At 39.6% G+C, this 26548-nt stretch overlaps 1 protein-coding gene across 21 annotated transcripts in view; it reads left to right on the forward strand.

Moving 5' to 3' along the window:
- LOC126188933 (ATP-dependent RNA helicase vasa) overlaps nt 1–26548 on the forward strand; it is a 135417-nt gene that overhangs the window by 30300 nt on the left and 78569 nt on the right. For 2 of the 21 annotated variants that reach the window (XM_049930657.1, XM_049930675.1), the window contains 3 exons: nt 21699–21756; nt 23636–23948; nt 24039–24163. The exons of 7 other annotated variants lie outside the window; for them this stretch is intronic. In XM_049930657.1, the coding sequence (XP_049786614.1) occupies nt 21712–21756; nt 23636–23948; nt 24039–24163 (483 nt within the window). In that variant the 5' untranslated portion in view covers nt 21699–21711. Of the gene's footprint in view, nt 1–7687; nt 7829–8416; nt 8503–21698; nt 21757–23635; nt 23949–24038; nt 24164–26548 lie in introns of those variants that run through there. 12 more of the 21 variants (XM_049930661.1, XM_049930677.1, XM_049930665.1 and 9 more) reach the window with 10 other exon arrangements.

A 26548-nucleotide genomic window follows, 5' to 3' on the forward strand; every position in this document is an offset into this window, starting at 1 on the left:
TACTTTCTGTTCAAAAGTAAGGTTAAGTTATGAATAGTACAGGGCATTTTTGCTTCTTAGTGTTATATCTATGAACAGAACTCTTGTTTTGAAATTTCGACTGGTTCTTCACAGCAAATTACATAGTAGAATTTATCTATTGGAAAGCTTTTATTAATATTTACTAACTTTTGGCATGTTGAAATAGCTGTGGGTCAACAATTCTTTTAATGAGTACAACGAAAAAACACTCAAAAGTAGCAGATATTTGATTCACTTGGTGACTGGTTTTGGGACAAGACCCATTTTCAAATCATTGTAACATACTCAAAAATGGTATTTCCAAAAATGTGAAAACAATGTCAAAAATGTACAACCAACAGTTACAGCGCATACATATACTGGTCTCATATTTCTGAAGATGTGAAAACCATGGAAAAATGTGCAACAATGAGTTACAGTGTATACAGATTCTAATCTGTATGCATTGTAACTATTTGTTGCATATTTTTGACATGGTTTTCACATATTTGGAAACATCATTTCTGGCATGATTTGAAAATGGTTCTCAGTCTGAAACTAGTCAATGAGTGAACAAAAAAGTATAATTTGCAACTTTGAACTGGTTCTTTGATGTACAGATTTTATTAGTATGCTTATTTTTTTAAAATTCTGATGATTGGCATCGGATATTACCTTCACAGTATATTTCTGTGTTGTGAATTCCATATGATCATAATGAATGAAAGTATGCAAGCGAAAAAACATTTTTTCGAAATGATCCTCCCTGTCTCATCTGAAACATACTATGTATCACTAACTCAAGGCGGTTTTCCAGAGAGAAATGCTGTTGTTAAATTCCTCTACAAGAAAGTGTATGATCTGTTTCACTATTCTCACTATTTTCCAAAATGTTTCAGATGATGATTTGTTGTAGAATAGTATCCCACCTGATCAGCCACAGTTTGAATTTCGGAAGAGTTGCTCTACTGAGAATGTCATTTACACGTTCACCCACTAAATTTTGCAAGCATTAAATAACAAAGTGTCACATATTGGTATTTTCTGTGATCTCTCAAAGGCATTTGACTATTTTAATCACAATATTCTTCTAGATGAACTGAATTTTTTGAAAGTGATTATATAGTAAAACAATGGATAATGTCATATATCACCAAAAGAATGTATGAAGTTGTACTTACTAACCAAACCAATGTAATCAGCCAAAGTAATCAGTGGGGTGAAATCACATAGGAAGGTTCCCCAAGGTTCAGTCTTACATCCATCATTGTTCCTCACATATGTAAATGATTTTCTGCCTAATGTAGAACAAACAGTATTAGTTCTTTTTGCAGACGTCACACTATTTTAATCAACACAATAATATATATATTAACAGAAGAAATAGAAACAATGTTCTTGAAAGTGTCATTGACTGGTTTTCTGTGAACAGTTTCGCTCTCAATTTCGAAAAGACACAACATATTCAGTTCTGCACTTCTAGAGATACTACAATAATGATAAGTGTAACAGATGGTGAGAAAATAATAAACAGGGTGAAAACTTCATAACGTTTAGGGGTGAGTATTTAAACTGGAAAATTCACATTTTGGACTCTTAAAACTGCTTCACAGCATATTTATTCCCTTGTGAAATTTCTTGTAGATAATCCACTAGGGTCAAACAGTACAATGCTATTCAAAATTTCAATATCAAAATGATAAATGAATTTCACTACTCCACATTAAAGTTATCTTTAGCAAAAAAAGGGTTGCACGATGATAACTTACCCAATGATATAAAATGTCTGACATATGGCAAAGTGAAATTTGAAAACAAACTAAAAAAGTTTTTCCTTGACCATATCGACAACATCATTATACAAATGAGGATTAGCGATAATTATGACATTATAGTAACTGTGGTTATGAAAGTTAATAAATTAGAGGGGAAGGGTAGGAGAGTATTTCTGCTAGAAGGAGCAATAGGCAGTTGTTAGCATCTCACTTGGACAGTGAGTTAACATCACTTAGTTCCTTTAAAATGAATTTAGAGGAATTATGTGCAAAGTTTAAGCAGACTATAAATCATAGTCTGAAGAATTATGTGCCTAGTAAGAAGGTTAAGGATGGAAAAGACCCACCGTGGTTTAATAAAGAAGTGCGGAAAATGCTGAGGAAGCAGAGGCTGTTGCACTCTCAGTTCAAAGGATAATGTGCAAATGATGACAATCAAAGTTAGTAGAGGTTCGTGCATCTGTGAAAAGCTCTATACACGAAGCATGCAGTTACTACCACCATCATAACTTCATAAAAGATCTGTCAGAGAACCCGAACAATTATGGTCCAATGTAAAATCACTAAGTGGGTCTAAGGCTTTCATCCAGTCACTTGTTGAATATCTGGTGTGGCAGCTGAAGATAGGAAAATCAAAGCAAAAGTTCGAAATTTCAAATTCAAGAAATCATTCACGCAAGAGAATCATAGAAACATACCATCATTTGGTTATCAGCCAGACTCCTGCTTGCACAGCATAGTACTAAGGATCCTTGGCATGGAAAAACAACTGAAGGATTAGAAAACAAATAAGTCACCAGGTCTGGATGAAATCCCAATTCGGTTTTTCAAAGAGTTCGCTATGGTGATGGACCCTCACTTAGCTTGCATTTATAACGAATCTCTTGCCCAGTGCAAAGTCCCTAGTGACTGGAAAAAAAACCCAGGTGACTCCTGTGTATAACAAGAGCAAAAGAACAGACCTACAAAATTACAGACCAATATCTATAATATAATTTTGCTGCAGAATTCTTGAACATATTCTCAGTTAGAATATAATACATTTTCTTGGGACCAAGAAGCTTATGTTCATGAATCAGCATGGTTTTAGAAAGCATTGCTCCTGCGAAACTCAGCTTGCCCTTTCCTCACATGATATAATGTGTACCCTGGATGAAGGGCATTTTAGATTTCCAGAAAGCGTTTGACACAGTACACCATTGCAGCCTGTTAGATAAGATATGAACTCAAGGAATAGGATCACAAATAAGTGAGTGGCGCAAAGACTTCTTAAGTTATGGAACCCAGTATGTTTTCCTCAATGATGAGTGTTCATCAGAGACAAGGGTTTCGTCTAGAGTGCCCCAAAGAAGCGTGATAAGCGAGCTGTTATTTTCTGTACACATAAATGATGTTGCAGACAGAGAGGACAGCAATCTGTGGTTGTTTGCTGATGACGCTGTGGTGTATAATAAGGCGTCAAAGTTGAGTGACTGTACAAGGATACAAGATGACTTAGACAAAATTTCTAGTTGGTGTGATGAACGGCAACTAGCTCTAAATATCTAAAAATTTAAGTTACTGCACATGAGTAGGAAAAACAAACCCATCACGTTCAGATACAGCATTAGTAGTGTCCTGTCTGACACAGTCAAACCATTTAAATATCTGGGTGTAATGTTGCAAAGCATTATGAAATGGAACGACTGTATGAGGACTGTGGTAGGAGAGGCGAATGGTCGACTTTAGTTGAATGGGAGAATTCTAGGAAAGTATGGTTCATATGTAAAGAAGACTGCATATAGGGCACTAGTGCAACCTATTCTTGAGTACTGCTTGAGTGTTTGGGCAGCCCCAGATCTATGATAATTCCGATTCGAACTGCTGGAAAAATTTGATAGTGGTGCCCTCCTCCCCCTCCAGCATTTGAGACAGAACGCCAAACATTTTTAAAAATATGTTTTTCAAAAATATGTTCGTTTTGTAGTGCACATCTTCCTGAAGAATTTGAGATATGAAACATACATGTTTGAGGAGACAGAAGACATGTTATTTGGTTTTATGCGTGCTAAAGTGCAGTGCCACACCTGTTCACTCAGTATTCTTGTATCCCATGCCACTTTATTTCACTCTGTGGAATTCAAATGTGTGTATTATGTAATGCAAGCCATTGAGCCTCTCTTCAGGACAGTGGAAATTAAAATCTCCTGTGATGCATCTCCTTTTTCCAGTTGGCTGGTTTGACAAGGTACTCACAATTAATACTGGGTAGGATTATTTGTGACTGGGAGAATAAGAACTCTTCCGAAAATTTGCGCTCTCTATAGCCTATTACCTAATAACTTTCTCTTTTGTGTGACATAGAATTAAATATAGGAAACACTAAATCAGGAAAGAGACAGTATACATTTCTTCAATCCTTAGGTCCCAGCATTTTTTCTCTCTAATCTTGCTACAGCTTTACACGGCGCACTTTCCTTTCTACCAAAGACTCTCTTACCTCACCAAAGTTCATCAAACGTTTTCCTACAAGAAAAACCAAAACGTCGTTGTCTAATGTTGAAAAAGCTGTTAATACGAATAGCACCCAAGACTGGTGTGGTTTCTCTATTTGATTACGTCATTTTGTCACTATCTGTTACATAAAACGAAATAGGTCTTTCTAATATTGCAGCAATTGCAATACACACTAAATAAGTGAGACTGCTTTGACAGGAATGATCATTTTTATCTAACTCATTTACATAAATAACATGACATAATGTACCAATATCAAATGACTATTAGGTCTCTTACAAGCAAAAACTTTCATTTTAGAAATTAGTTTCACATTCCATTGATATGTCACAGTTTCTGAAGTATAAGGTTGAAAAGTAGTAGTAGGACGAAATTTTTATATTAATTTGGAATCGTCATATTCTTCCATATAATTTGTGTGATGTCCCCATTTCTTCTCCTTTCTTGTACTAACAAAAATCTTGTCATCTTAATTCTGTAGCTATTCCTGACATTGTTAAAACTTATTCTCTAGTCAACTTCGCTAACCCTGCCAGAATCACCAGTTTAGTTATCCCACCTTTATTCTTCAGTTAGGCACTATTACGTGTTTGTACAATGAGTTTCTCGCGCTATTCCGAGAATAGACGTAAGTGGCTGCTAACTGTGAACTGTACAACTGGCTCTTAGTAGTGTAGCGATATGGCAAAAGTTTTCTGTCATAATTTCATTTCCTTGGATACACCAAGCAGAGAGTATGTAATCTTTCTTACCTGTTATTCCTATTAGTGGTTTATTTACACTCTGGCAGTCTCAATATATGGGATTCGCTAATAATTATAACAACACTTATCAGTCGCACACCCAGTTAACCATATAAACAAACAGCGATTACCAATCAATCATTCATGTTTATTCGGCCCAGTTCATATAGCTCCAGCCACTGTTGCCTGGGGAAAAGTTTTTTATTTCTAAATGCAACAGGATTTCTCTGGCAGAGACGCCACATACACTATACACACATTCAGAAATCAACTTATGATTTATCCAGAAATCAACTTAGAATGTGTTCAAAAATGTTGAAAAACTGACAGAGATGTATTTCAAAATCATATGAACAATGTTCAGACAAACGTGCACTGGATGCGTTTTGTGAAAAGAGGTATTTTCCTTCAAGAATATTAACTTTGAACCCCCTGAAATTGCCGGGGTTGCCCCCTTCTCCCCTCCCCCCAGATCCGGGCCTGTGTCTAGGATCTGTACAAGTCAGGATAAAGAAAGACATCGAAGCAATTCAGAGGTGTGCTGTTAAATTTGTTGCTGGTAGTTTCGAACAACACACAGTTGAAACGTCCTGGCAGATTAAAACTTTGTGCCACACCGAGACTCGATCTCAGGACCTTTGCCTTTTGCGGGCAAGCGCTCTACCAACTGAGCTACCCAAGCACGACTCACGCCCCATCCTCAAAGCTTTACTTCTGCCAGTACCTCGTCTCCTACCTTCCAAACTTTACAGAAGCTCTCCTGTGAACCTTGCAGGACTAGCGCTCCTAAAAGAAAGGATACTGCAGAGACTTGGCTTCGCCACAGCTTAGGGGATGTTTCCAGAATGAGAATTCCGTTCTACAGTGGAGTGTGCGCTGATACGAAACTTCCTGGCAGATTAAAACTGTGTGCCGGACCGAGTCTCGAACTCGGGACCTTTGCCTTTCACGGGCAAGGGCTATACCAATTGAGCTGAGACGATGGGGCGTGAGTCGTGCTTGGGTAGCTCAGTTAGTAGAGCACTTGCCCGCAAAAGGCAAAGTACCGAGTTCGAGTCTCAGTCCGGCACACAGTTTCAATCTGCCAGGAAGTTCCATATCAGTGCACACTCCACTGCAGAGTGGAATTCTCATTCTGGAAACATCCCTTAGACTGTGGCTAAGCCTAGTCTGTGCAGTATCCTCTCTTTCAGAAGTGCTAGTCCTGCAAGGTTCGCAGGAGAGCTTCTGTAAAGCTTTGGAAGGTAGCAGACGAGGTACTGGCAGAAGTAAAGCTGTGAGGACGGGGCGTGAGTCGTGCTTGGGTAGTTCCATTGGTAGAGCACTTGCCCGCAAAAGGCAAAGGTCCCGAGTTCGAGTCTTGGTACGGCACACAGTTTTAATCTGGCAGGAAGTTTAATATCAGCGCACACTCGGCTGCAGAGTGGAATTCTCATTCCCGAAACACACAGTTGTTACGAAAATGCTTTGGCAACTCAAATGGGAATCCCTAGAGGGAAGGCGACACTGTTTTGGAGGAATACTATTGAGAAAATTTAGAGAACTGGCATCTGAAGCTGACCGCAGAACGATTCCGTTTGGTCCAACGTATGTTGCATTGTAAGGACCACAAAGTTAAGATGCAAGAAATTAGGGCTCATACAGAGGCATATAGATGGTCGTTTTTCCCTTGTTCTTTTTGCGAATGGAATAGGAAAGAAAATGGCTGGTAATGATACGAGATATCCTCCGACCCATGCCACAAGGCGGACTGTGGAGGATCGATGTACATTCTTTACAACAATATCATTGCAATGGGTTGCGTGTTTTAGGAAAGTCCAAGTAATAGTTCTAATGTCAGTCCTACTCTTAAAAGTGTTTGTTAAATTCTGTGGTCTTTTTAACTTCAACACTTTAACTTTACAACAATATCATTGTAATGGGTTGCATGGTTTAGGAAAGTCCAAGTAATAGTTCTAATGTCAGTCCTACTCTTAAAGTGTTTGTTAAATTCTGTGGTCTTTTTAACTTCAACATTTGATTAATGCTCTCTCTAGTTATGAGAATTAATCAGAGTTTGGTATAAGTACTTTGGATTCTCCTGGAGCTACTTTTACTGAGTCTGAAAAGACAATAGTATATTCTTATTCTTTTAATTGTTGAAATAATTCATTAAAGGCTCGAGGGCACTTTGCGTACAGCTTTCTTTTCAGCTTAGAATCAGAGCGCCTTGCTTATTATGGAAATCAATACTTAAATTTTGAAAGACTTCCACCATTTATTCAGTTTTCGAAATTATAATGAGAGCGAGTGTGTTGCAGGAGGACATATGCCAGCTATTTATCAATCATGTAGAACTTCAAGCAATCATGGAAGATATTATCAGCAGGTATTGTGTTATTAATAATAGCTTAACTTCATTGCGTTTCGATGAGGTATTTATTAACACATAACATTTATGTTTCGTTTTGATCCAGTTTTTTTCCAGCTACAGAGGTAAAAACATGTACTACCACATTAATTCTTCAGGAACATTTCATCTAACGTCATTCTGAAAACTGCTGTAACGTAATACAAACAGAATATGATGAAACATTAACTGATGAGGGTTACGCAATTTAGCGCCGACAGCACGCTGAGAGCACAGGTGTTGATACACGGCCGCCGGAATTCAGGCGGCCGTGGTTGATACCAACTAAATTTCTTCCTTGGACTCTTTGTACCAACGAAATTCAAGCGTGGCGGGAATAGTAATGTCTTTGTACGTCAGGTTTCAGCGCGGTGCGTTTAGCTGAGGGAGTCGGAAGGATTGGAGCAGAAAGAGTCGCTTTGTGGGTGAGATGATTTTTTTTAATTCAAATTGTAGGGAATATGGAATATCCTTTTACATATGCATTTGTAGAAATTGTTGCAGATTTCTGTACTTATCGTGGGTGTATGACTGATATTTGATCGTTCTGTGCGCAACATGCTTGTAATTGTCGCCATTTCGGCCGGGAGGCTCGACAAAAATGTACTTTAGCCTGATAGTGTAGATGTATTCGTGCTGTCATTAATAAAAGGATGCATGTATTGGTGTATGTTTTGTTGTTAAGTTTTTAGTTAAGACTACAAATTTCCATTGATGTTACATTGTAGGTAAAAGAAGACCCTGATGTTTTCAGATGGTCGTCTGTGCTGTTTTCAGTAGGCCTAATGTTGATACGTTGTAACAGAATTCCATTACCAATCTAACGGCGACAGATGGAGGAAGCTGTCGGTTTTTTTTTTTTTCGTCAGTTTGAAAACGAAAATTGCACAAATATTTTTGCGTTTATGAATGTTGTCACTGGGGAAGGTGGTGCAATGCTTTTTACCTGCCACTATTTCCTAGTACAGAATAATTTCTGTAGATAAGAAATTAAAATGTCTCTTTTTGTGGGAATTGTACTGTATAGCCAAGTCATTTAATAGTGTTCTTGGTTTTTACATGCAGTCGCATTGAGGAGAAATGAAAAACACGGTTTAAGGTAAGTAGTCTAGCAAGATTTGTTTTCGTGCTTGTTATTCTAAAACTTCTCCCCGAAACTGCTGCATTGAATTTTTTCCTGAATGTCCCAGTGTGACAATGAAACGGGGCTTAGCTTTGTTTTTAGACTACGTAATTTGATCCAGTGACGTTACGAGGGTTCTAAACCTTATGTTTGACTAGGTTGGATTCAGTTTTCGCTCCATAGGGCGTGTGTGTGGAACATGTCAGAAAGAATAACAAATGAAAATAAAACCATAGAGTACAATACTTACTATCCTTATCATTTGTCAGGAAATTGTCAGAATAGGTGAGCACATTACAGTAAATTGGAAGTGTAATTTTTACGGAAGTAATACACTATCAGAATGAAACATTGGTATGCACTTCTAATAAATATATCTTACAGAAAATAACTAATCGCGACTGTTAGGACGAAGTGCTGGCAAGCATATGAATCAACTTTCAAAGACTTTACTGTTACAAAGTAACAAATGGGGTGTTGGTACAAAAAGTAAAGATTTAATGATGATTCGCAAAATGTGTGAAATTCCTTGGGAGGACGAAACCATTGAGTTTGATAAAAAGTTGACAGAAAGTAGTCTACAAACAGACAAGTTAATCAAGAACAACAATTGTTTCATTGTGTTTTGATCTGATTGTGCTGATATAGGAACAAGTGTGTTAGCTTATTTTGCATATTTTCATTTTGTTGTTTTGACTTTACTTGGGTATTGTAGGAAAAGTTGAATGTTTATTCAGAAGTGAGTTGTAAGAATATTTAGGTATCAAGTAGGTAAACAAATTGGAAAAACCTTCAATGACCTTCGAAGTCTTACTTGTCAGTGTATTTACTGAATTAAGTTTGTTGTTAACAGCTTCAGCTGAACTGCGATTTACAAGACATTAATATAATTTCATTGACATTGTGCTGACTTACAGAAAATTAATAATTTATATCATAGTAGTAGTGTACTACAAATAGGACTCAATGTTTGCAAGTGTAAGAAAATATTTTCTTCAAAAAGTAACTATACTAATTTAAATTACTGAATTAAACTTACATGGCAGTAGTGTGTGCAGTGTTAAGCAGTACAGTGATAGTTCATTGTAAATGCAGTATAGATATTCTATTATATCCTTATCTTATGATAATGTGTATTGCGGCATGGTCTACGTACCTGAAGGGTCTTCTTCTTAATAGGTTCTAGGGAACAGTGAATGAATGAACTTGCCGGAATCAGTACTGATCTGTCATAAACTGTAGGGTTTGGTGAGAACTGCTACACGCTTTAAGCAGTTTCAGAAATGTTTTCCCATTCTACCAACATAATTAAAAAATTAAATGATCTTATTAGAATCTTTATTCATTGCCTAGCCTTGTGATACGCTACGGCTCACATTAGTGTCACTGCAGTCAATATTTTGGTGTGCAATAAATTTTTTGATTGTGTTGATGTGTAGGCCAATTATAGGTCAAGGTTAGGGTGTAATGTGATAGTTGGAGTGTAACAAGACTGGAGAATTTGGATGCAAATTAAAGATTGTAGTACAGATGTCATTAAATGATTATTCACACACTTTTTTTTCATAAAACAAAACTCCAGTTCAAATTAGAAAACCTAAAGGTATTTAATACCTATAGGTTTTCTAATCTGGAAGTGCCACATTATTTTAATGCACAGCCAGTGTGAACCAAAATTGTGCATTTTTGGTAGGAAATGGATGTAGAAGAAAGGAAATTTGACAACACAGTAATAATATGTAAGAGTATCAGGTATTGTGTACATGTGCTGCACAGTTGCTTCAGTGAGTATAGTTTTGCATTAAAATACTGGAGTTTGAGCGTTTGATTCCAGGTTTAGGTTTAATTTTAGTTTTGTAATTCTGATAATGCTGTAGAATTCACTGTTTTGTAAACTATCAAACCCCTACAACTACAGTCTTAAAATGTTGAGCATAAGTTATAGAAATATTAATGAAGAGCTATTAATCAGTTTAAATCAATGGGTCACCAGAAGCGTCCGATACCACCCCTCGGCTTTGGCCTGTGATGTCTGTTGTGGTGTGTGATGTCACGATGGCGTGAAGTTCAGTTAGCGAGTGTCGTGTGTTTGTAGATGTCTTGTTGTGCTGTCGGTGGTGCTCTCTGGTGGCGTGTTTGTAGGTTGTGGGTACTGTTTTGTTGTTGGTTTAGTGTGCGCTTGTAATGTGTTTGTAGGTGGCGTATGGTTGTGGTTAGGTGGTGCTCTCTGGTTTGGTTTGTGTGTTGTATTGGGTTCATTTGAGTTGTTGGCGTTGTCGGCTGTTGTTCTGGTGATTAGTGAAGTTTTGTGGCATATTTTGCAGTGAGTTAATCGTTTAATTTTTGGTTATTTGTACGTTTATGTAGTGTTGTATGTTTTGTGTTGTTTGAATTTTTTAGATTACTTTTCTTTCGTCGTCGTTAGGGATGGATATGACCGATAAAGTCAAGTTTTCGGCTGTGGGGTATGATGGGTGACACTGCTATGTCACTCATCAAATTCCTGCAGCTGTTTGGATTATTGGCCAAGCTGGTGTAGTGCACTGCATGTGGCGATATGGTATCGGGGTCTGGGTCTTCTAAATGTTTGTTTAGGGTTGTTGAAAATTGTACAAAGAGGTAGTTAGTGGGGTTGATTCAGGATTATGTATAACAGTGGAGTACTGCAGTTTCTGATGGGTTTGCTTGTTATAGTGGGTTGGGTCAGGATGGTTACAATCATTTAGTAGTCAATCACAATGTAAAGTTTAAAAATTGTGAAGTGGGGCCTGTACAAATACTATAGAGGGGTTTTGGGGGGATGTTAAATCTGTTATAGGGAGGGGGAAGAGGAGCTCTTCCGACGTTCCGGCTCATTTAGATGATTACTGTTGGCGGAAGAGTGTCCTTGAGGGGTATTGTATTTTTAGGGTTTTCTTAAGGGCTGTTAGTAAGATATACAGGCCTAGGGTTGTGGGTTAGTGAGGTTTTGGGGTTGGCTGTGGCTCGGGGGGGGGGGGGGTTGGTGGTGGTTGGGAAGGTTGGTGGGTGGTTGTGGATTTTTGTTTTTGTTGTGGTTTTTTAGTTGTAGGCTGTGTATGGTTTTTTGTTTTTGGTTAGTATGTTTTTTTTGGGGGGGGGGGTTGGGAAGTGTTTGGTTGTGTGTTTGGTTGTGTGTTTGGTTGTGTGTTTGGTTGTGTGTTTGGTTGTGTGTTTGGTTGTGTGTTTGGTTGTGTGTTTGGTTGTGTGTTGTCTAGTAGGCAGCAACGGAGCTTTCATGTGGTGAGTTGTCATTTTTTTTGTTCATTTTTATCTGGTTAGATGATTTTTGAATCGTGTGTGTGGTGGGGCTGTGTTGTTGGTATTGGTGAGTTGGTTTTGTGCGTTGTTGACCTGTAAGGTCAAGGGAAGTGTTAGATTCCAAATTTGGTGTTTTCTTGTGGTTTTTGAGGTAGTGATGATTGTGGAAGTGATTGTATGTTTTGGGTTGTATGAATTGGTATCGGTAGCTTCTGTTGAACTATGTAGGTCAAGGGAAATGTTAGATTCCGTTGAATATTGTTTATAGTTGATTTTGTGAATGTTGTGGTCGGTTTATTTTACTGGTTTTGTCGTTTGGTTTTGTGGCGTGTGTTTATTTTTAGTTTGTCCCCACCCAAAAACCCTCAATTTCCCCTGCTTGTCCCGTTAGTTATATTATATTATAGGAGGAATATGTGTTTGATGGCTTTTCGATCTATTTTCAAGTGTGTTGTCATGTTTATGTAATGATGACATAGTCACGATATGGGAGTTGTTGTGAACGGTTGTCTGCGCCATATTGGTGACGTCTTTGGTCAAAGCAGACGAGTGGAATCGGACGTTTTCATTAACCCTAATTAATGACCTGTCATTTGGCATAAATCTCTGTTAAGAGAGTGGCTGGTTGACTAAAGGCTGAAAGACAACCATTATGTGATGGTGAACTGGGTTGCTAATCATTCTGGTGGTGTAATTTAGTGTCAAAAACCTTCTGTAATTGCTATGTAGTGGTTAAAAAAGAAGATACCGCACCACACATACCAGTAAAAAAAAATTCTAATGCAAAATGCTACCCGCTGTACTGTCCATCACAGGCACACAATATTAAAGATACTTTTTGCTACAGCTTAGTAGTGTTGCCAAATTGTTTCTTCCGTCAGATTCCTACTGGAAATACCCATGAATGATATTTTTCTACATATTTGTTTTGTTTCTATGAAATCTCTTGTTTACCGAAGGTTCTTTTAGATAAATAGAAATTTCTTTTAATTAACATTAACTCATCAACAAATGGAACTGAGTACATATGTATATGGCTGGAGTACATTCATCATAGTTGGATGACTTAGATTAAGATTGCATATGAACCTAATACATTCCATATCATGAAGCATTCTTAAGATATTATCCAAAGAAAATGCGAAATAACATAAAAATTGGTCATGGGTGTTTGTCCGTCTTTTTCTGGGAGTGAGATTTTGTTCTGTTGGTGTTAAAAGGTTGTTCCATGTCACTTCAAAATCCTAGTGACATATTAAGTTGGTTAAATTTTTATATATTAGTATCGGACTTCCTGGCTATATAACACAACAAAATGAGAGACACAGGACATGTCTTGGCTGGACATTAATGTACTGTAGCATTGAATGTGCATTTGTGCAGTAAGCAAGTCAGTTATAAAATCCTCCAAATATGACAATATACCTTCGGAAACTGTGAAATAGTTTGCAATGGGGTTTTGTTATACAGTATGGGCTCAGGACACCTAATCTAGTTAGCCAATTACAGTGAACACAGTGGATGTGATATATTTGGCTAATTGTAACATTACTATTTCGTCATGTGCACACTCTGAAATTATTCTACATACATTATAGATGTAAAACCTATGCTTCATATATATAATTTGGGTTGTCATACACATTAGCTGGCTTTTTCGTCTGATGTGGTTATGTGGGGCTGTGAAAGGACATTATAATTGATGTGAATGAAGTATTGATACTGTTATTGTTTGTGAGAAATATGTGGATGTTTTATTCGAAATATGTTGTAGATTCAATATCACTGTTTGAGGATGTAGTGTCCTAGAACACTAAAGGGGTTTAGGAGACCTTGCTACTAAACCATAATAAATTTTACTGCTCCATATTTTACTCAAAGGAAGTCATAATTCATAGTTGATGCACTGACTAAAGATCCCCCATGGTATGTCATATACAAAATAAGTTCGAAGTGTCCTGGTTTTTCCACCCAATACCAACAATGTTCTGCTCAAAAGTTGGCAGGAATCATGAATTGTTGCCAACAGCAGTTGCAAGTTTCAGGAGGGTTTAGCAACCTACGGTTAAATAGCTATGAGTGAAACGATGACCTTCGTGTTCCTTGTTACAAATATATCATGATTTCCACGCGTGTGTTTGGTCTGGGAAACCAGAACACATTTTGAATTGGCACAAAAGACCTGGTTGCGACAGTGATCTGTAATGTACCCAGAGGTTTTGGTTAGGTTGGAATGAAATGGTTTGAGTGAGTTGGTGTAGCCCATGAATTCCAAAGAAAAAAAATCTGATTGTAGTGTTAGTTGTGTGTAGCTTGTGTGATGCCAATGGACACTAGAGGTGTTTTGCAAAGTAATCAAGCAATAGCTCTGCTTAATAATGGACACTTTTGTGAAACAGGAAATTTATACTTTGTTATAATGAGTAATTGCATCCATCAATAGAAGTTATGCTCTTTGTTTCCTGTCTATCCATTAGAAATCTTGACATTCAGGAAAATGGCAGATTATTAATGACAAGGTAGGTTGAACATTCTTTGACCAGTATAAATACTGGATAGAGTACTGTGATTTATTACGAACTTTGGACTCATTTGAAGGAGACTGTCATCTGTCTAGTAGTAGTTCAGCCTTCAACATAGTGCTGCAGATGCCTTGTGGGTGAACTAATTTTTTATAGACTAACAAAGGCAGAGTTATGGTTATGGTTGGTGGATCATAATGTACTTCTGTGATTGTCGGAATGCTCTCGATGCTGTGTGCCCTAGATGCCAGCCTGAGGGTTGTTATTGTTCTGGTATTGATGGAAGGTGGGGAAGGGTCCTCACATGGTAAGTGTACTGTGCACATTCGAGCACAGTTTCTGGAACAGTGCTTAGATGATTCTTGAATGACGCTATGAAAAAGCTTCTGCAGCACGCGCATTTCTACGTGTTAACCGAAGATGGTGAGACTTGTCACAGTTTTTGGCATGTCGACATGGGTGGTGACTGACTGGGCATCCTTCTGCCCTGAATTGTGTATTGAGTGGGTGATAATTCGTAAGTTAGGGGACCAGGTGTTATTGAAATAGATGGGGTGACATTCAGGAAAAGGAAACATAATGAAGGCCATGATATCTCAGGAAATCAGGTGCTCAGTTGAATTCAGTGAGGTCGAAAAAATGCATCATTGAACCCTTACAATTTTAGACCAGGGAAGTGTTAAGACAAACAAGGAAAGATCCTTTCTGGGATGACAAACCGCTTCAATTCATACAGTTCTAGGTACTGAAAGTCTTCAGCATCCTAGGGTGAACCAGTCTGAAAGATCATTCCATTCAAACAGAATGTGTATAATATGTGGTAAGACATCAGAGGTGCCATACCACGATATGCCATGGAGTCCAAACATTTATCAGATTGCCTATCTGATTATATGTTCCATCGAGCACATCGCCAGAAAGAAATGTTACATCACTTGTTTGTTGAAGCAGATAAACTTAAGCCATCCAGTGGAATTATGATGCAATAGTAATTCTGCAGAATGCTGCCAGCATGACTAGGATTAGAATTGTGCGCCTTAACTTTCCTCTGTGTTAGACGAATGATACAGTTTTGCTTTGCTTGGTACTGTACATTTTTTATTACTTCGGAATATCCATTTGTCGCATTTAATGCTTAACATTTTTTTTCTGTGTTTGCGCTTTGAAAATGTGATGTGATTGACAGTTTACATAATATGTAATGGGCCTGTGGTTCTGTGTTCCGATAAGCTTAGGCGATCATGTGTCCTGTGCTCAGATTGTGTAACAGAAGTGCTTTGCACAGCACAATCTGGATTTCAGTTTTTGAAACTGTTGGTCCTTATTTGGTGTATTTCATGTTTATACTTCCTTAATTCAGCTACATTGGTACAATAAAGTTCTATCGAAGAAGTCTTTCCCCACCCTGGAGGCTAAAATGGCTGTTGTGAGTGTCTGGCCACCACGGGGTGCCAGCCCTTGCAGCACAACTTCATGTTCTGTGCTTAAAGTCTGTCTTTCCACTATTCCTTTTTGATCTCTACCTCTCCAGTGGATGATGTAATTTGTGCTTGGATTTGGTTTGTTTTTGGACACTAGTTTTCTTGCCCTCTGCACCTTTTTATTATTAATAGTATGGTTCTCTTGTTAGGTTTAATGTGATATTCCATTATTAAATTTTACAGAACTGCAGATTGTGCAGTGAAGGTTGCCCAGTACAGCATATATTCCAGCTTTATGTCCTATCATTGCACTCTTCTTTCTTGCAATGCTGCTATGCCCGAAAGCCAGCACAGTAGCTGTTTTGTTGTGGGTGGAGGGGGTCAACAGGTATCTGCATGGTGGTAGCTCCTGACCACGCACTATTGGTGTGTGAGCGGTAAACTTCTCATGTGAGCCCAGGTGAACGTGCCCATCATGGCTGGGGCAGAAGGACTCTGGGCAACAGTTTACTGTGCACACAGCCACTACAACACGTAATGACGGCGGAAACTCTGCCTATGTTTCGAAAAATTGGAGAAAGTGCAGTGTCAAGTTACCACAGGTCACAAAACCAGCCTATTCACTTCGCCAACAACATACGAGAAAGCACCACAATATCAAAACCATGAGAAGTTGTAGATGGTGTAGCAGAATAGCTATCAAAATAAGTGTCCTATAGCATCATGTAAGTTAGAAAATAAAAATAACCCACTGAAGATAGCACAAAGTGCTGAAACATGTCTGTGTGAAACAAAACAGAAAAAGGTGTCTTGCATAAGGTGGAATTCCTCATCCTATAGTGTCACCAATGTTCTCAGTAAATTACTAGAAAAGAACTGACAGCTGTGTTGGTACTGGGAGTCTTAGGTTTTTTGGCTTTGTCCTAGGGCAGTTTTTGCCACAGCTGTTCTACTGCCGACAATTTGGTGTGCCTGGAGTACGCTATTTGGTCAGCTTTTGTGTGGCATCACCATTTTATTGCTGTCTTCTTGGACTCGCATAGGGCTTACGACACCATATTGTCATGTCCTCACTACCTTCTGTGAATGGGATGTCTGGGGCCAGCTCCAGATTGTTATTTGGAACTTCTTATGTCACCATACTTTGTGTGTTCAAGTTGATGTTTCACCACAGTACTCAGCATATGAAAGAGAATGAGCTTTCACAGGGCTCTGTATTTAGAAGCCATGGCTTCTGGGTTTCCACTGCCAAGATGTCATGCATTTGTCACTGTCATACTGTCCATCCCAACCACAGGGTGTATACGACCCGGGACAACAAGGAGATCCGGGAAAAACCCAGGAATTTTTTCATCAGGGAGAAAAACGGGAACAACCCTGGATCTCCTGTATGACGTCCACCACACTGGACAGTTGGTCATCTTAGTATGGACCCCTGGTCATGTTATGATCCCAGGGAATGAATATGCTGACCAGTTAGCAATATTGGCTACCAGCATGTTGTCTTTGGAATGAGGGTACAGGAACCAACACACAGTTGTTGCAGGCTTGGAATGAGGATTGGTGTGCCCTGGCTTCTCAGAGTAAACTTCAAATCATGAGCAAGACCATGATCATGTGGCAATCTTCCATTCATGATTCTCTCAGGGAATCTACTGTCCTGTTGGATTTGCATTGACCATGCTTTGCTGAACCATGGCCACATTGTAAGACGTGAGGATCCGTTCCACTATTGGTGTTGCGCCCATCTCATGGTGACCCACATCCTACTGGACTGCCTCAATTTGGCCATATTGTGGTGAAACCTTAAACTTTGAGACAACACCTCTGTTACTAGTGGACAGTGCCAAAGTGGCTGATTTGGTATTACATTTTACTCAGTAGTTTTTACTCCTCTGTGTCATAAGCACATTACCCTCATTGGCCAGTTTAGGGATTAGAGGATGCCCTTTTGCTTGCTTCTGTCTGGGGGAGACCTATGACTGCCCTTGCTTGGTGGTCCAGTCTCCCTCCTGCATTTTTAATTCTTCTTAGTCTTTTACATCTGTCATTGGTTGACTATCATCTTTATTTTCTTTCCTGAGACTTTATCTTTTTGCTGTAGCAATTTTCCTTGGTGTGATTGTGTGCTAGCACTGGTCAGATGTGGCCGGTCTTCCTGAGAGGTCCTGACAAGTGCAAAGTTGGGGTTGCTCGTCATTGGGAGCTCGAATGTTAGGCGGGTGATGGAGCCCCTTAGGGATATGGCAGCTAAGGATGGGAAAAAAGCCAATGTGCAATCCATGTGCATACTGGGGGAATCGTTAAAGATGTGGAAAGGGTCCTTCCGGATGTCATTAAGGGTACAGGTTGCAGCCAACTGCAGGTGGTGGCTCATGTCGACACTAATGATGTGTGTCGTTATGGATCGGAAGAGATTCTCTGATTTCCGGCGGCTATCTGAGTTGGTGAAGACCGCCAGTCTTGCTAGCAAGATGAAGGCAGAGCTGACCATCTGCAGCATTGTCGACAGGGCAGACTGCGGACCTTTGGTAGAGCTGAGTGGAGGGTCTGAATGAGAGGTTCAGATGATTCTGTGAGTGTGTAGGCTGCAGATTTCTTGACTTGTGCCATAGGGTGGTGGGGTTTCGGGTTCCGCTAAATAGGTCAGGTGTCCACTACACACAGGAGGTGGCTATGTGAGTAGCACTGGCTGTGTGGCGTGGACTGGGGAGTTTATGTTAGACAGTCTCGGGAAAAGATTGAAAAGGGCTCCAGCGTCAAAAGGTACAGGGCAAAGAAAAGACTAGAATCGACCAAGCAACAGTCGGTATTGTAGTTGTAAATTGTCCTAGCTGTGTTGGAAAAGTACCAGAGCTTCAAGTGCCGATAGAAAGCACTGAAGCTGAGATGGTTATAGGAACAGAAAGCTGGCTAAAGCCGGAGATAAATTCCGCCTAAATTTTTAGAGGCGCAAACAGTGTTCAGAAAGGATAGATTAAATAAAGTAGGTGGTGCTGTGTTGGTAGTAGTAGATCCTGCAACAGCCATACCAAAATAATAATTGGCTCCTTCTACTGACTCCACCCCCCTCCCTCCCCCCGACCCCCACTCATACACTTATAATTGGTGGAGACTTCAACCTACCCTCAATTTGTTGGCGAAAATACATGTTCAAAGCCGGTGGTAGACAGAAAACATCGTCCGAAATTGTACTGAATGCTTTCTCTGAGAATTACTTTGGACAGTTAGCCCATGAGCTCACATAAATTGTAAATGCTTGCGAAAACGCACTTGACCTCTTAGCCACAAATGATCCTGATCTGATATAGAGCATCATGATGGATACAGGGATTAGTGAACACAAGGTCATTGTAGTGAGGCTCAAAACCATATCAACCAAAACCACTAAAAGTTAATGCAAATTATGTCTATTTAAACATTTAAAATTTCGCTTGATGACTTCCTACGGAGTGTCTCCATTCCTTCCAAGCTAATTATGTAAGTGTAGATGAGATACGGCTCAAATTCAAAGATACAGTATCGACAGCAATAGATATTCATACCGCATAAGTTAGAGACAGGAGTGATCCACCATGGTACACAAAACATGTCAGAACACTGTTGCAGAGGCAACGAAAGAAGCATGCTAAATTCAGAAGAACGCAAAATCCCCAAGACTGGCAAAGTTTCACAGAAGCTTGAAATTTAGTGCGGGTGGCAATGTGAAATGCTTTTAATAGTTTCCACAATGAAACAGTGTCTCAAAATATGGTAGAAAATGCAGAGAGATTCTGGTGGTAAAAAAAAGTCAGTGCTGTCACTGCGCGATAGCAAGGAAATGTTACCGATGATGGTGCCACAGTTTCCCGTGATTCCGTCAAGAAAGAAGACAAAGTAAATATTCCAGAATTTGAAACCAGAACAGTAGATATCTTAGGTGCTGTGAAACAAATCACTTAAGGCAAGTCTTCTGGTCCAGATGGTATACCAATCATGTCCCTTCAGAGTATGCAGATACAATAGCACCTTTCTTAGCAGTCATATAAAACTGCTTGCTTGACGAAAGGTCTGTTCCTAAAGACTGGAAAGTAGCACAGGTTGCACAAATATTCAAGATCGGAAATAGGAGTAACCCATTGAATTACAGACCCACATCACTGATCTCAATTGCAGTAGGATTTTGGAGCTTATACTGTACTCGAACATTATGAATCGCCTTGAAGAAAATGACTTACTAAGACATGACCAACACGGATTCAGAAAATATCATTCTTGTGCAACACAGCTAGCTCTTTATTCGCACCATTCCTCACGAGCAACTATTAATCAAATTGCGTGCATATGGAGTATCGTCTCAGTTGTGTGACTGGATTTGTGATTACCTCTCAGAGAGGTCACAGCTTGTAGTGATAGATGGTAAATCATTGAGTAGAACAGAAGTGACATCTGGCGTTCTGCATAGTAGTGTCGTAGGCCCTCTGCTGTTCCTGATTTACATAAATGATGTAGGTGATAATCTGAGTAGCCACCTTAGATTGTTTGCAGATGACGCTGTAATTTACCATCTAGTAAAATTATCAGATGATAAATTCCAATTACAAATTGATCTAGAGAGAATTTATGTACGGTGCGAAAAGTGGCAATTGGCACTAAACAAAGAAAAGCGCGAGGTCATCCACATGGGTACTAAAAGAAATCTGATAAATTTTGGGTATACTAAAAATCGCACAAATCTAAGGGCTGTCAATTCGACCAAATACCTAGGAATTACAATTACGAACAACTTTAATTGGATAGCCCACATAGATAATATTGTGGGAAGGCAAAACAAAGACTGCGCTTTGTTGGGAGAACACTTAGAAGCTGCAACACACCCACTAAAGAGACAGCCTATATTACACTTGTCCGCCTCTGCTGGAATATTGCTTTGCGGCGTGAGATCCTTACCTTGTAGGATGGACGGCAGACATAAAAAAAGGGCAAAGAAGGGTAGCTCGTTTTGTGTTATCGCTCAGTAAGGGTGATAGTATCACTGATATGATACACGAGTTGTGGCGGCAGTCACTGAAACAGAGGCGGTCTTTGTTGCGGCGAGGTCTATTTACGAAATTTCAGTCACCAACTTTCTCTTCAGAATGTGAAAATATTTTGTTGACACTCACCTACGTAGGGAGAAATGATCATCATAATAAGAGAAATCAGAGCTCGAATGGAAAGATTTAGGCATTCCTTTTTTGAGAGGGGAATGGTAGAGTAGTAGTAGTAGTAGTAGTAGTAGTAGTAGTAGTAGTAGTATGAAAATGGTTTGATGAACCCTCTGCCAGGCACTTAAGTGTAAGGGTATGCTTCTGGTTGTATAATGTCTTTGTGTCCTCCAGCTACCTTTTGGGTGGGGCAACTCTGCCATTGTCACTCTTCTACCTGTCTCACACTTCTGCTTGCTTTGTTTGTTGGCTTCCTTGAGTCTAGTATAAAATAAAGTATATTTGGATTTATCTTTTGTGTACTTTGCCTCTGGGGACTAGCCCCAGCTTGAAAGACAAAGACTTTAGAGTCTAATGATGTCGATAACATTGTAGTTTGGTCCCTTTAACTCCATCAACCTACTTCTCTTTCTCTTTTCTTCTTTGTTCATTATGCTAAACAGTACCAGGAAGTAAGATACTGATACGTAAAAGCTCTACCTATTAAGTCTGCCACCTCAACTGACATTCAAAGAAGTAATACCCAAAGAAAATAAATACTGTCAGTATGCTCTTTTTATCCACACTCGGGTCTGGAGATTCTCATAGACATTGCTGAGTGGCTGCCCCAGTTACATTCCATTGTGGGAGTGAGAGTGGATGTTGAGGAAGTGGCATAATGTATTGAATCAACTTATGTATTAAATTATTTTCTATGGATTTATAAGAATTTGGTCTTTACACCATTGTATGTACTTGTGTATGATTTTTAAAACATGTTGCAGGTAGTCCTAAATTATGTCTGACGAGTGGGATGATGGTCCAAGTTCTACAAGTGTTGAGGTGAGTGTGATTTGTGCTACTATATTCGTGAAGCAATATTAATAATACCATCTTTCAAATTACTGTTAATAAACAGTACTTAAGTTTGATATAGCATAATTTTGTACAATAGCTTCAGTTTATTTAATGGTTGTTTCTGTGACATTAATTTAGAATGTTTCTTGGCATTTATGTGTGTTTAATTTGCTGGCAGCAGTCTAGTTACAGAAAACAATAGTGCAGAGGAAATAGATATTGTAAAATACAGCTAATATTACATGCATAAATCATTCAACAGTTAGAATTTGTGTTTGCCAGTTTCTGTTTAAAATTTACCTGTGAGAGAATGATTTACCATATCAGAGTAACTTTCCAGTGTTAATTTTCTCATTACAGGTTGGGAATGGATTTCTGTTTTGATGAACTAGATCCTCAGACTTCATCACTATTTGTAGGGACTCGAAAAAACTCAGTTCGTTATAAATGTGAATATAGATGAAAATTGTCTCCACATACAAAATTTTGTAGGATGCTACTTCATAGCAAATTATATCCGTATTAACTATTTTGAGATTGATTGAAATAGCTTTCTTCTGCACACAGATATCAAATCCCCGAGTACTGGTATTGCACATCATCTGAAGCAGGACAATTTGGAAGGATAATGTGCCTAAGTACATGTTTAGTGTGTTTCCAAACCAAAAAAAGCATAAACAGTGTCATATCGGTATTGCTAGAGTCCCTTGTGCCACGGAAATTGTGGAGGGCTTGAATGGTCGGAATAAGATTCACACTGCATAATGCAATGTACTCATGCTTGTGACTTAGTGTCTTATAACGAATATGAATGTTTTTAACTAATGTTCAAAATGTGAGTTACAGGTGGCAGGGGAGAGGTATGCAGGGCTAGTTTCCCTGCACAGTTCCTCTCCTCTCCGGCAGTCAGAATTCTACTTTATGCTCATGGCTGTCTACCACTACAGTGTCCACACTATAGCAATTAAAAAACAAAATCTGTTGCATATGGAGACTGCTGTTAGTATTCCACAGTGTGCATATAATTATTTTTGGTTCTACTTCTGGACTAAGTGCCTTGTCAATTCTATCCATAGTGCTTTAAAGTAAGAGTCACATGGCTACGAATGCCCTCAAAAGATGGAGATTATTACTCCTTAGATTTTATAATTATTGAATTGGGTGTGAAAAGAAAAATATCGAAATGCCTCTGGCATTTTCAGTTCACCAGTGGGGAAAATGCTGCTGCTACTAAACAGAACTGTAATTTGTTGAAAGCTTCAATACAGCCAAAAAGAAAAAGGCTATTTCAGAAAAAACTTGGTTTTTGCGAAAGCACACACTTCAGTCCCCCCAGTCAGTGGTTTCTTTACCAGTTACTTTCAAAGCCATAGGGCTTTGTCTTCCCTTGTGTAGCGTGCCAACTTTTTAAATTTGTGTGCCTAATGGTGTACAAAAAAATTACACAAGAATTTTGCCAAAAATAGATGCTTCCTTATCTGGTCTGTAACTGTTTGGTACTGCTTTAGCAAGTTATCCAGTATTGTTTTTTGATAGTGTTCAGCCTCGTGAATTGAAGATGGAGCTATCTCATCAGTGTGTGCCACAACATGACTGAAAAGTAACCTTCGTTTCCATGACAATATTGATTTGCAGATAAATGGGTAGTATTTTTACCCTTTGATTTGGCTTTGTAGTTGACAATGCTGAAATGAAATGTTGGAATTTTAGACTTTTTATGAATAAAGATTTTTAATTGAAATCTACAGCATATGCTAACAAAAACGTGGTTTTAAGATGCTTTGGGTCTTGTGTTAAATGAAGGTGGTAACTTTCCTCAGTAGCTGAGAAATTTAGTTGAAATTATTGTTTTTGTATTTTTCAGGCACCTTTTGACAGGGGGACTGACTTCGGCCGTGGAAGAGGCTTTGTAGCATATGAAGAAAATGATTTTGACAGTCCAGGATTAGATGAAAATGGTGATTCAGGTTTTGGAGGTCGAGGTCATGGTAATGGAAGAGGAAGAGGACGAGGGAGAGGCAGAGGTTCTGGAAGAGGTGGTAGGGGAGGTGGTGGTAGAAGATTTGATAATGATGATAATGAGGATAGGGACTCAGATTCTTATTCCAGCAGAGGTGGTGGAAGATCAAGAGGTAGAGGTGGAAGAGAAGACAACAGAGGGAGAGAAGATAATAAGAGTAAGTTATTGTTCACTCAGTGTTTCATTAGTATATTAACTGAATTCTTTTTAAAATGCAGAATTTTATGTAACCTTACTTTTCTTGTAGCTGAACCTGAAAGACCAAGAGAAAATTATATACCTCCTCCACCTACTGAAGATGAGGACGAAATTTTTGGACAGGGCATCAGTTCTGGAATAAATTTTGATAAATACGATAATATTAAAGTGGAGGTATGTGTTACTTTGTACAATAATTCATGGAAATATATCACACTTAGAGCTGTTAAGGTTGCTGGGCGACAAAGTTCTGGTTGCCAAGCATGATTTAATTCACATGTATGGGAAATTTCTGAAATCATCTGGTTAATGTAAATGTGTTCCAAGTAAAACAGCTCTCTCTCTCTCTCTGTCTCTCTCTCTCTCTCTCTCTCTCTCTCTCTCTCTCTCTCTCTCTCTCTCTGTCTCACATACACCCGCGCGCGCGCCCACACACACACACACACACACACACACACACACACACACACACACACACAACCATTGTAAATCAAAGGGAACAAATTGTCTGTCTTAGATTACAGCTGTAGTTGAACCTACCTAAGTTGATCCGTGACAGTTGCAGTAGGCTGGGCATGGCAGGAGTTAGCAAAAGACTGGGAAAATGCCTCAGTAGTGTCACTGCACTATAGATAGCTATTCCTGTGTGCAGCCATTTGTGTTTTGCAGTTGGAAGGTTGCTGGCTGTCAAGGATCTACTGTAAATACTGTTTATAGGGACACAGATTTTAACAACATATTTGCTATAACAGTGAAATCTAATGGTCCTGTCTAAATCCTACGTGAACACCAAATTTCAAAAATCAGTTAATGTAGGCTGTAGCATCCAGTGTTAATTTGTTTGTTGCATATTTCGTGATTAGTAATGATGGCTTAATGCTTATTTTCAAACTCTTGTTTTCTGCAGATCGTTGGTTTCAAATAACGCATTAAAATGAATGCATCATCAAGTGTCAAATGTGTACACTCACCTTAAATGCAAAAAAGCAAACAAAGGTAACTGATTACCTTAAGTTGGACAGTATATGTAGTATGCATTACTGTATTGCATTTTAAAGTTAAAGCAACTGTTTAATAAAACACTCTTTCCTGTGATTGTAGAAACTAGAAAATTGAATACTAATGTGCTAATTTTTCAAACTATAGAAGTGGAACAGTAATGTTTTTGTTATTGACATTGTGTGTGCATGCGCAATGTCAATAACAAAAACATTACTGTTCCACTTCTGTAGTTTGAAAAATTAGTAACACACTCCAAACAATGTTTCACAACAAGAACTTCTGACAGGACAGATTTCTTTTGTTGGAGCCAAAATTAATTTCACCTGTACTACTAACGTGTGTGTGCGTGCGGGCGCGTGTGCGCGTGCGCGCGTGTTACTTTTAACGTGATAGGTACAGTACATCACATTTGCGTAACATATTGAAGAGAAAGATGGGAGAAAGTGTAGGCCACACATCACATGATCACACTGATAGAACCACAGGCAACAGAGCATGCACAATGTCGGCACTAGTACAGTGTATATCCACCTTTCGCAGCAATGCAGGCTGCTATTCTCCCATGGAGACGATCGTAGAGATGCTGGATGTAGTCATGTGGAACGGCTTGCCATGCCATTTCCACCTGGCGCCTCAGTTGGACCAGCGTTCGTGCTGGACGTGCAGACCGCGTGAGACGACGCTTCATCCAGTCCCAAACATGCTCAATGGGGGACAGATCCGGAGATCTTGCTTGGCAGGGTAGTTGACTTACACCTTCTAGAGCACGTTGGGTGGCACGGGATACATGCGAACGTGCATGGTCCTGTTGGAACAGCAAGTTCCCTTGCCGGTCTAGGAATGGTAGAACGATGACGGTTTGGATGTACCGTGCACTATTCAGTGTCCCCTCGACGATCACCAGTGGTGTACGGCCAGTGTAGGAGATCGCTCCCCACACCATGATGCCGGGTGTTGGCCCTGTGTGCCTCGGTCGTACGCAGTCCTGATTGTGGCGCTCACCTGCATGGCGCCAAACACGCATACGACCATCATTGGCACCAAGGCAGAAGCGACTCTCATCGCTGAAGACGACACGTCTCCATTCGTCCCTCCATTCACGCCTGTCGCGACACCACTGGAGGCGGGCTGCACGATGTTGGGGCGTGAGCGGAAGACTGCCTAACGGTGTGCGGGACCGTAGCCCAGCTTCATGGAGACGGTTGCGAATGGTCCTCGCCGATACCCCAAGAGCAACAGTGTCCCTAATTTGCTGGGAAGTGGCGGTGCGGTCCCCTACGGCACTGCGTAGGATCCTACGGTCTTGGCGTGCATCCGTGCGTTGCTGCGGTCCGGTCCCAGGTCGACGGGCACGTGCACCTTCCGCCGACCACTGGCGACAACATCGATGTACTGTGGAGACCTCACGCCCCACGTGTTGAGCAATTCGGCGGTACGTCCACCCGGCCTCCCGCATGCCCACTATACGCCCTCGCTCAAAGTCCGTCAACTGCACATACGGTTCACGTCCACGCTGTCGCGGCATGCTACCAGTGTTAAAGACTGCGATGGAGCTCC

This window comes from Schistocerca cancellata, chromosome 5 (assembly GCF_023864275.1).
Source record: "Schistocerca cancellata isolate TAMUIC-IGC-003103 chromosome 5, iqSchCanc2.1, whole genome shotgun sequence".
In the NCBI taxonomy this organism is placed as follows: domain Eukaryota; kingdom Metazoa; phylum Arthropoda; class Insecta; order Orthoptera; family Acrididae; genus Schistocerca; species Schistocerca cancellata.